Source organism: Thalia democratica, chromosome 3, assembly GCF_965202585.1.
Source record: "Thalia democratica chromosome 3, ktThaDemo2.hap1.1, whole genome shotgun sequence".
Classification (NCBI taxonomy): Eukaryota; Metazoa; Chordata; class Thaliacea; order Salpida; family Salpidae; genus Thalia; species Thalia democratica.
This window is the reverse complement of record NC_139167.1, coordinates 39,360,902-39,372,571: the sequence shown is the minus strand read 5'-3', so window position 1 is coordinate 39,372,571 and position 11,670 is coordinate 39,360,902. Positions and strand designations below refer to the sequence as shown.

The 11,670-nt window shown below is 27.9% G+C and overlaps 2 protein-coding genes across 2 annotated transcripts; both read right to left on the bottom strand.

Moving 5' to 3' along the window:
* Positions 1-1,010: 1,010 nt before the first annotated feature.
* On the bottom strand, positions 1,011-5,073 carry LOC145831411 (pachytene checkpoint protein 2 homolog). Its single transcript, XM_082938666.1, has 2 exons — positions 4,385-5,073; positions 1,011-2,182 (listed from the first exon to the last, which is right to left on the bottom strand). Exons 1-2 carry the CDS (start codon positions 5,048-5,050, stop codon positions 1,568-1,570), a joined length of 1,281 nt encoding a protein of 426 aa, XP_082794792.1. The 5' UTR covers positions 5,051-5,073; the 3' UTR covers positions 1,011-1,567.
* Positions 5,074-10,650: 5,577 nt separating this feature from the next.
* LOC145832277 (SCAN domain-containing protein 3-like) lies at positions 10,651-11,055 on the bottom strand. Its single transcript, XM_082939595.1, has 2 exons — positions 10,902-11,055; positions 10,651-10,835 (listed from the first exon to the last, which is right to left on the bottom strand). The coding sequence occupies exons 1-2, from the start codon at positions 11,053-11,055 to the stop codon at positions 10,651-10,653; spliced, it is 339 nt and encodes a 112-aa protein (XP_082795721.1).
* Positions 11,056-11,670: the final 615 nt, after the last annotated feature.

Here is an 11,670-nt window from a genome sequence, read left to right as displayed (position 1 = left end):
TCGGTAGACTGAGACAGGTTTCGTCCTGATTAGGACTCATCAGTTAGTCACAACCGAAAAACTTACAGTCATCAATCAACAAATGGATTACGAAGATAAAACATGAAGCAGTTATGTTTAAGTAGTATGTTCAAATAAACTAAATTGTTACACAGGTATAACCAAATAGGGGTTGAAATGTTTCATTTAATCTTTAAATTGTATAGTTTGTTTACAGCTTTGCTTCAATTTTTGTGCAATATGCTTGAACAGGGGTTTTATAAGTACTTGTTATATTATAAGTCTTTTAAACATATTTGATTAAAAGAAACTCGAGCAAAACCTTATGTTTAATTACGCTTTACTTTACATTGATAATATAGTTTTAAAAAAGTTTTTCTTGATACTGCCAGTTGATAACTAGTTTCATTTAGAAGAAATACATTGTTAGAAATGCCTTACAGCTTTTAATATTGTAAGATTTTTCTTGAATTTCTAATAAATTAGCTAAAACTAAAAAAGATTAGAGGTTAAGTAGGGAAAATAATAAAATTAAAAGGAACAGAACAGTTGGTTTGTTTTCAATGGTTCTGTATATCAATTTTGATTTTTTTTAATTAAATTGGAAATATATTATTTCAATCAATGATATGTTATGGTTTATATCTTGCCAAGTTAGTTTTTAAATAAAAAATTCACGTGCTTAAACTTTCAAACAACCACAAGACTAAAAACTTAAATATTCTCTTTTTAACGTATCTAATAGATTTTTTCAACCAAAAAATATAATATATTTAAAAAAATAAATATATATTTGTAAATGAATCCAAGACGGTTCGTTTGTATATTCAAACAAGTACTTCAACAAAAAGTTGACACTTCTAATCATCAATTAAACAAAATGTAACCAAAAGGATTATTTCTTCTGTTATTATCCTTCTACAAGGATAATTTTACAAAAGATTCACTGGGCTACTTTAAAGATAAACCAACATAAAAGGTTTTAATGAAATATATTTTAGAACAATAAGAAGGCTAAGGGCTAAACTAAAGCAATGTAACAAAATATAAATACAAATGTAAGAAACTTAAAAAAATAAAAACTACTAAAATCAAAGCTTGGTATCAAAGTTAAAATAAATAAGTGTTAAAATAAAATGTATAAATATTTAAAATAAATACTAAACATTATTCAATTTCATACATAACAAATTAGAACATACTTATAATTTTTCAAATACTAATAAAAAACAAATAACTTAAAAAATTTAGCAAACCTTTAAGTTTGTGCAGAATTTGACGTATAATGTGGAGCAAAAAGAACTTAAAAGAATATTCTTAATATGTAAATAAAACAAAATGTGCAAATAAAAACATCTAGCTTTCGAGCTTCTATTGATTTCATAATTACATGTTTTCAAACTTAACAAAACTTATTTCAAAACCTTCATCAACTGCATTTTAAAAATTAATAATTCTCTAAACACACTTTTTTGGGCAGTACACAGTAAAACAAGTAGTAGGTGAGCAGCAAAAAGTTCACAGACACTACAAAAGTTTATTTTCTCATTTTACTTTGAATCACTCGTCAGTTCATCGGACTCGCTTTGTCCCCATTGCAGAGGTGGTGCCTCTCCTTGAACTGGACGTCCACCGACCTCGAAAGCGCCTGCAGGAACTGCAGTATCGCCACTTCCCCCGTGCTGCTGTGCAGGAACTTGGCGTAGGCGAGGAAGGGCAGCTTTCTTAACGTCCTGCCAGAAAGCCCCACACTCTTGTTGGCGATGTCCCACAAGCACTGGCTGGCGTTGTCCGGTCCCTCCCCGCTGGACAGGTGCAGGTCCGACGCCTGCTTCATCGGCACCGGGGCCGGCGAGACTATCTTGACTCTCATTAGCTCGTCGATGCACGATTTGAGGATGCTGTAGATGGCCAGGGGGGAGGGGTTGCCCACGAAGAACTTTATGTCGGCGCGGTCCACAAAGGCCAGGTCAATTTTACCGGTGACGTTGGAAGTGGTGAGTATGAGCAAGTTGGGGTAGTTCTTCAACTTGTCAATGCGGGTCAGCACAGCGTTGACGACCCGGATCGCGTCGGACGGTTCCACGCCAGAGTCGACGTTTGTGCGGGCTGCCGTCAGGCTTTCGACTTCGTCGATAAGCAAGCAGACGAGGTGGGAGGGGTCCTCCAGCATTTCTTCTACCTGAATAAATTTAAAGGTCATTAAATTTGCTTTTACGTTAATTAAAATTGCGAAGCTATTGATAGAAGACTTCTGATTTGAAATCAATAAAACAGAAATAGTTTTTTTTAAGCAAAGTAGCAAGCCAGTGTTGATTTAGATTTATAGGTATACTATTATGTTCAAGTAAGTTGCTTGTACTTAGATAAACATCTTGAGTTACACTTTATTTTACTACTAACTAATGGAATAGTATTTATACATCTATGCGAACTTGAAACCACTAAATTTTATTTTAAAATTTATGTTCAAAAAAAAAGTATAATTTTAAAATAAAAAAACTATTATCTCCAATCGCACATTTTAAGAGTTATTTATTTTTCATCTTATTTATAGCACCATTATTGTTGAAAATTTTGTTTTATAAGCGTACATAACAGTACGTTTTAATATAAGTTTATTTTAATATATACTACAGACAAGTACATTGAGTTTTACAAACTAATAAAAAAATACCTATACTAGATAAAAAATTAGCATATCAAATTTAACATTAACTAAAATAAAACTTATATATATATATATATATACAACTTTAAAGTTGATGTATGATTTATAAACAGTACTTAATTAATTTAATATAAATAAGTCTTTCTGGTATAAAAATTAAAACACAGCTAATGAAGTGGCAGTTTTGGTAAAATGAAAGTTATTAAATTCAAAACTAGTTATAAAAAACAATGAAAATACTGAAATTAGTAAAAAAAAAACGTTGGGGAATTTATAAATCTTATAAGACCAGATTTAACAATTACCATTAAATCCACACTTACTGTAATTTTGTTAATTCCTTCAGTATAGTAAAAGTTTTATTAAATTAAAGTTACTTAACTGATTTTTTTAAATATCTATTATTTATATCTTAAACAATTTATAATTACTTATTTGAACATATTTTAACATTTAATGAAATATCAAGTTTGAGCAATAATAAAAGAGTAAAATAATTCCAGTTTTTTTATTTTTAAACTAACATACTTCAAAATTTCTAAGTTTTTAATATTTTTTAATTTTTATAACTAAATAAAAAGTATGCTACTTTTTTAGAGTTTTGTATGTTATATTTTTTTCTTTAAGTGTAAAGTAAAATAACTTATTTAAGTAAACATGCATAACAAGTTGTTCATGATAACAAATGTAAGTATTAACCATTTTACACGGTTTAAATTCTAATATCACTACTTGAAATTTTTTTTTTAATCCTGCAAGTATACTTTTTAATGTAATACTTTATTTCACTTAATAAAAACCTAAACAAAAATTATCATTTAAATATTGAAAACTTATTATAAAAAACAGTAACAGTAATTGCTTTATGCGGAAATATTATTTTAAAATTAAATTTTAAGATACTTATACACAATCATTACGCAACTTTTGAATTATATTATGCTTATTTGGTTTATATTTATTGAAATAATATTTCTTAATCTAAGCTGTAACATGTATTTTACAAAAACATTATTAATTTAAGTTGTCTAACAGATTTAAATTGAACTAAGGCAAAAATACTATACTTTGTTTTTTAATCAAAAATAATAATCAATAAATGTTAAAAGAAAATTAATCAATTAATTAAAATGTATTATTAAAAAAACATAGGTTTACTTAAAAAATACTAGTAAACTTTAATCTAATTGTAGTGCAAGTTATTCTTACTTTTGTGACATTGAAATTTGAAGAACCTATTTTTACTAATAAAAATAATAGCTTATGATTATCTTTAGTGAAATACTTTTTTTAACTTAACTGTAACAAGTATTAGAAAAAAAAATATTTAATTATGTTGTCTAATAGATTTAAATTGAATGAAGTCAAAAGCTACTAGACTTTTTTTTCATCAAAATTAATAATAAATGATTTTTAAAAGAAAATTAATTTATCAATTTAAACTTATTATCTGAAAAAATATTGGTTTATCAAATAAGTATTACTAAACTTTAATCTAATTGTAGTACAAGTTATTCTTATTTTTGTGACATGAAAGTTTAAAGAGCCTTTTTTTACTAAAAGTTAAAAGAAAATTAATAAGAATATACTTAAATTAAGAATAAGAGCTAGGTAGAAAATATCTACATACACTAAAAACATAAGTATTTTATTCAAATTTGTAAACTGGTTGTAATAAAAAAACTTTGTAAGTAAGTATTAAAAAAAACATACTTTTTGAAACATTTTTTGAACTAATTTTCCACTTTCAGAAAACCATTTTGAAAACAAGCTATGACTGTTTATTTCAAGTAAACATGTGTACTCATATCGCTTAGATAGTCTAACAGACAATTTTTGAGCTAGGGCTTTGCACAAAGAGGTTTTTCCAGTACCAGGTGGTCCATGAAGCAAGACAACACGGTTCCAAGAAATCAAGTCCTGGTTTATCCCCTTGTCGGAAAACTTGAGCATTGAAGAAGAATAGTTGAGCAGGTTTTCTTTGATGTCAGTGTCATATATTAAAGTGTCCCACATGTTGTGGAAATTCGTGTGCGGTAGTGACCAGTGGCCAGCAGCTTGCACTTCGTTTTCATCGCAATCTTCCATGGCAAGTTCCTCTTGATCACTTTGAAGCCTGTAAACATGGAATTTGATTTTCTCATCCGTTATATCAGAGTTAAAGTTTTGCACAATTTCTCCTTTAGAGTCCCAAATATTAAAACTTTTTACATTGTCAGTCATGTATTTGTTTTCTTTAAACAAAGAGTCATTCAACATGAACATCTTCATATTACTAACTATTTCTTCTTTTGTTTTTACACTTGTTTCCTTTTGACATACTTCTATATGTATACATTCAGAACTTCCATTAGTTTTGCCAGCATCTCCAACCTCCATTTTTTTTAGATTATCAACTTATTAACCTCTGAAACAAATTACAGTAGTTATACTTATAATTAAAAATTTAATTAACTAAGAATATAGCATGAACATTAAAGAGCTTTAAAAAAGTTTTGTAAGTTTAACTTATAACCATTATTTATTATTCAGATTTTTAATTAGACCAAGAAAACTAAAAATTTAAAGTATTTGCTTGAAAATATGTTTTAAGTGTTATATTTAATTCTTTGTATAATAACAACTTTTTTTAATTGAACTAATTGAACTATTGTTTTAAATCCTTGTAAAACCACATTTCAAACATAAGTTACTTATGTTTGAATATGTAAGTAAATATGAGTGGCGCTTTTATAAAAGCTTGAATATTCCATTGTGATTTTTCTAAAAAACTTCATTAGTACACCTACTTATCTTTCACTAAAATGCTAAATTTTAAAACTGCTAAAAAGTACCTACTTAATAAGTTCTGGTTTAAAATTTTATATATTTAACACAGTCACATAGGAAGATATAAATGAATTTGTAGCCAGAGACAGATTATTGCAGTCATTGAAAATGAAGTATTAGACTTAAATTAATTCAGCTTAATAAAACTTTCAAGGTTGAACTTGAAGTATCATTTTTTTATCCTAAATCATCACTCTCACGCTCTACCTTTTGCAGCAGAGAAATTTTTTGGGGATAAGCAAGTGTATTACTTCATGTTTAATTTCATCTTCCCAAAAATTAATAACTTTTTATTAACAAAAATTTAAAAACAAAACTATCTTTTAAACAAAAAAAAAACACCTTTAATGACATGCCATTTGGAGAACATTCACAAGGCTAAAATCTTGACTATAAAAACCACAAAATGTAGGAAAATCATGAAACTCAAATCCTTGAACAAGCTTTCACTGGTGCTAAAATAAAACCACAGACATCAACAACCCAACTGTATGTGATCACTGTCACAAGAGTGAACCAACAATCAGCTGTTTAAAAAGTGCATTAAACTAGTATAATGTTAAATACATTATCCTTGTAACACTATCTTAACAAAAATGTTATACAACTACTAACTGTAATAACACTAATAAAAACTTTGTAAAATAATTAACAAAATTGAAGATTCTGAAAAATACAAAATTAAATTAAAATATAATTTTAAAAACGATGAAATATAAATAAAATAAAGTTAGAAAACATTAAATATTGTATATATATACTATATATTAGGGTGCTTATAAATACGGCAACCTTTGAGTTTTCAGATGGGATTATTTTACATTTGGCAAACACCACAAAAACACCCTGTGCCAAATTTTAGATGATTTGAAGAATCTTTGATCTTAGCAGAATTTTATTTTCCAAAAACCAACCTAATGCAAACTGTATGAAACCAAAAATGGAACCTTAGAATTCAGCTGTTTTTTATCATGTTGCAATTATCAAAAAAACACATTGTGCACAATTTAAGATGATTTAAGGAAAGTTTTATAATGGGTTTTCATGATCTTCAGAAAAAAAGGAAATTCAAGAAAACGTACAGGAAGTGATAAAAATTACATAAAATAAGAAAAAGATTTAATAAATTTTTTTTTTAACTGTCTTAAACTGTGCACAGTGTGTTTATGTGATAACTGTCACATATAAAACAATTTTTAGCTAAAAACTCTAAGGTTGCTTGCAATTCACGTCTAATTCAGCTTGTCATCTAATACCACACCTAGATATTTATTTTTTTTCTTTTAGCTCAACCAAAAAACTATTTTACTTAAGATGAATTCTTTTTTATTTTTAAGTTCTATTAGTCAGTAAAAAATTCTGGTTGAAAAAGTAATAAACAATCTACTTTTACACAAGCTCTTATTAATTTATCTTACCTATTTATAAGAGCTATTACATGGTCAGAATTACAAGGTTAATAACTCAAACAAGCATCATCTGAAAACAATCTCAGTTTAATCTTTGCACCTTAAGTTATCATAAGATGTGTTTGTAATGTGCATGCACTGACTCAAATCATTTTTTTGTTTGTGAAAACTGGTAGTCTTAAATATCATGTTGCCTTTAAGACACAAGTTTATAAGATCATATTAAATACTTCGAGAGGATTTGAGGTTGACAACAGTTGCTTTACTTTAGTTAGTATGGTTCTTACACACAATGCATGACATTCAAAACATAATGATTTTTATACGAAAGACCTAAAACAGGGCTTTTCCTAAACTTATTCAAGTATTTGTGCCCAAAGTTAGGGACTAGTGTTCTAGAAAATCTTGACCTTAAAAAAGGATGGGTTTAAATATAATTAAAAATTTAGTTTATCTAATATACTGAGTGAATTAATTATGCTTTTATATATTTAATTTGAGTTGCATGAGGATGTTGGCTTGTTGTGTCTAGTTGGTTCATTTGTTTTTTTATTATATTTCTAGTTAGTTTTGCACATATTTTTACTAATCTGTGTTTAGCTAATTTTGGTTTCATGATAAGAAAAACCAACTTGTATGGGTATACATGATTTTATATTTGCTGTTTTCTAATTTGTTTTATTTTATTAGTTGGTCATTATTTAAAAAAAATATTTAGTAAAAACACAGTATAATAGTAATAAAAAAAATTGTTATTAAATTCTAATGTAGTTATAGTAGTTTAATGTGCTTATTCAACAACTGATTGTAGTCTAACTATGGTGGCAGTGATCACATGGTTAGATTATTGGTATGATTTTTTGTAGGTGAACACTTGCTTAAGTATTTGAGCTTCATAATTTCCCTATGCTTTGAGGTTTATAGTGTTGAAACTTTAGCCTTGTGAGTGCTCTGCAAATGGCTTGTCACCAAGGATTTTATTGTTTAAAAGATAGTTTTGGAATAACCATTTTAGCTAATAAAAAGTTAAAAGTTGACTAGGCAGATACAATTACATATAATGTAACACACTAGCTACTGCCTTTAAAATGTTTATTAGTGTAAAGGGTAGTGTTTGACTAACGATCTTTACCACTTAAAAAAATGTTATAAATATACACAAAAATCAACAATGGACCCAAACAAAATCCTTGAGGTATTCAAACATTTATAAAAAAATTTAACGCTCAAAAACAATACTATTTAAAACAGTAGACTGACTTCCACTGGGTTGCCAAATATTTTTGGCAAATTTTTTCCAGGTTTTTGAAATTTCCTCCAGGTTTTTGAAAGTACACATTTTTGGGTCTATTTTTAGTTTAAAGTAAAAACTGTATTAAATAGTATAAAAACGTTGAAAATATACTGTAAAGCTACTTTAAATGTGTCTTTTTAATAAAAATAAATTTGCTAATAAAAAAAAATTATCTACATGATATATTTTTAAAATCAAATCAAAATTTTACTACTTAACCTGTAAAAACTGTTTAAAATTCCAGGTTATTACAGGTTTTTTAGTCATTTTTGTACAAAACTCCAGGTTTTTCCAGTATTCCAAGTTTTTTGGCAACTCTACTTCTATCTTTTGACTAACTTTCAAATTAAACTTAGCACTGAGCATTTTATATTACAAACTTTAAATTAAGAAATAAAAGATTTAAGATTAGCCACATTAAAAGGCTTTGCAAAATCCAATGTACAAAACAACTTACCTTTTTTCACCAGACTCAATTAATTCCTTTACAATTCTATTTACTGCTAACTCAGTTAAACTATTTTTTATAAACTTATGTCTTTTACAATGTAGTAAATAATTTGACATAAATTAACTACTTAGTCTCTCACATATAAATAACTGAAAATTTAAGAAAAGGGAGAAAGAAAAGAATTAGGTTTATATTATAGAGATATTTTTTAACCTTTTTTAAATATTATTTTTTGATTAACAAATAAAAGAGCTCAAAATGTTTGGTCTAAGGACCTGGTAGACAAAATACCTTAAGGTTATCGAGTTATACAATACAGATACAAATCCGAAAGGTTATTTGTACACCAGGTCTTCAGACCAAACCTTTTTAGCTTTCTTTTTTTTGTCGTTCAATACAGTTTAATATCAATAAATTGGTACTACCTCAGTATCTTTAAGGAACTTCAGAAACACTTCACTTTCAACTATATATTATTTATTATATATTTTAGAAAGAACTTCAGAAAACAAATACTAGGGACATCAGAACAAACTACCAAATATTTTCCACAAATGTATATTCACCAATCTTTTTTTTTTTGGGAGAAAACATCAAAAAAAAATTCAAAATATTTTCATCAGGATTTTATTTTTTAGCTGATTATTTTTAATCAGTTTCTTTCTACTTGATCACAATTTTATACAAGCTATTGTTCTAATGTGAATAGATATGTTTAACTTATTTTTGTTTGTTTTTATATTATAAAATAAATATGCAAAGTTGCTAAAAACTAGCAATTACATTTTTTTCAGTCTTCAAAAATTTTAGTCCACTACTCAAGCAGATCTTCAACATTTATTAAGTTTGCACAACTTTGTTATTCGATTTCAAGTATGTTATGTATATTGAATTAGTATATAAACTTTAAAAACATTTTTTAACTATCGGAATATAATATTTAAACGCCTCTAAATAATCTATACTTGTTTACAAACTATTTGATCACTCACTATACTTTTTTACAAACTATTTGATAACCTACTACAGTGCTTCTGAACCTTTTTCTAGTGGCGGAACCCTTTTCCAAAGTTCAACTTTTCCGCGGAACCCCTAATTTAATTTTACATAAAATGTTTAATATAATATTTCCTGCAGAAAACAATAGAATTTCAGTGAAAAACTAGTTTTTCAGCAAAACTATATCATTAATAGAAATCATACCAATTGTAATAGTATTAAGTCGAGTCAAACTCAAACTGCGCCAGAGGCATTAGGTATTTTATGATTCTATAATAAATAAACGAAAACAAACATGATTAATCGCAACGTCATAAAAATATTTCCTTGCATAATAAAAACAAAATGAAAGCTACAAACAATAACGAAATGAACATGAACCTAATCGAATTCACAGATTACTGTAATAAACGGGTAAGATGCCTAACAAAAAATAAATAAAAAACGTTTAGTGCGAAGCTTGAACTTGTCTCTTAGCAACAAGCATGTCAATGTGTGGCTGGATTTTGGATAGACTGAGTTGGAGACAGACAGATAAGGTTGGAGTCAGCATTAAGTTCCTTTGCTTCTTTTTAATGTATGTTACATGCGAATAGACGGACTCGCAAAGATAAGTGGTGATGAATGGTAAAATAAATTTTACTACACGCTTTGCTAAGACGGGGTACTTTGAAATTGCACATATCCAAAAATCTAAAAACTCCTTCCCTTTGAAACCCAATTTTAAATTGCTATCTTCAGATAGTTGCAGCAATTCGTTTTCTGTGTCTGTAGGAAGATTCACTTCTTCTGAAGCAATATCACACATGAAAGGATTCAAAATCCATAAATTTCCGATGCGAACATCTTCAGGAAAATAATGTTGAAACTTTATAGACAAAAGATCAAGATGGTTGTATACTTCGTCAGAGAAATTGAATTCTATGCATTTTCATGGACCTCATCAAACCGGTGAAACATCGCAAAATTACCATTGCTAACCTTTGCTAACCATTGCTTACTGGGTGAACACCTGCTTCTTTAATTCAACGAGACGAACCAGTGTCTGCCCCTTCGACAGCCAGTGAACTTCGTTGAGATAAAGAAGTCGCAGATGGTCAGCATCTAGACTTTCACATGAGTTTTTGAAACATCTGGCCTTTGTGTCACTTTTCTTTTTAAAATTACCAGTTTTAATCGACGCTAAAAGAAATTCTTGTAATCAAGAAGGAAGATGTTTTGTTGCCAAATTTTCTCTATGTAAAAAACAATGTATCCATTTAGCTTCAACTGCTTTATCCTTTATTTTCCTCACTACAGCATTTTTGGACCCAGTCATAGACGCTGCACCGTCAGTACAAATGCCGACACATTTATTCCACTCTAAACCCTTGCTGATGAAATAATTTTCGACACATCTCATTTCATTATAGTAGCATTTTTTAAGTAGAAAATAAGCTTTTATACATTTTAAATTTTAAATCAAGCTAATAGACATCTTTTTAAACATTTTTACAGCATTTGAAACAATATAATATACCAGAAATAAGTTTCCGATAAAGATCTTTTATTTAGTTTTATTGTGTAAACATTTAGAATTTGTTTTGATCGCTCCTACATTGTTTGCTTTTGTGATAATACCAGTATTTTAATGACTTCACTAAAAATAGAAATTCAAAAAATTTACAAAAATTTGCGCAACCAGGACACCTATTAATAATGAATACCTATTAAAATTTTTACCAATAGATACACACTAAGCAGATCAATGAATGCTATAATTATATATGTTTTCCATTTTATGTGTACTATTTTTTTTGAAGTTTTATAATTTATTTATTTTTTTCTTTAAAATTTCTTTTTTAAATTTCGAAAGGCTTCGCGGAACCCCTGAGAGGCGTCGCGGAACCCTAGGGTTCCGCGGAACCCCATTTCAGAAGCACTGACCTACTATACTTGTTTACAATTTTTCACTATACGAAAGCCTATTATTGTATAATCTTTTTATTTTGATCAAGACAGTATACTGAAAGTTCAA

Coding starts and splice junctions, on each gene's coding strand:
- LOC145832277 (XM_082939595.1), bottom strand. CDS start 11,055: ATGAGATGTGTCGAAAATTATTTCATCAGCAAGGGTTTAGAGTGGAAT. Junction 10,836..10,901: donor TGAAGCTAAATGGATACATT/GTTTTTTACATA, acceptor AATTTCTTTTAG/CGTCGATTAAAACTGGTAAT.
- LOC145831411 (XM_082938666.1), bottom strand. CDS start 5,050: ATGGAGGTTGGAGATGCTGGCAAAACTAATGGAAGTTCTGAATGTATA. Junction 2,183..4,384: donor TTCAAAAAATGTTTCAAAAA/GTATGTTTTTTT, acceptor AAATTTATTCAG/GTAGAAGAAATGCTGGAGGA.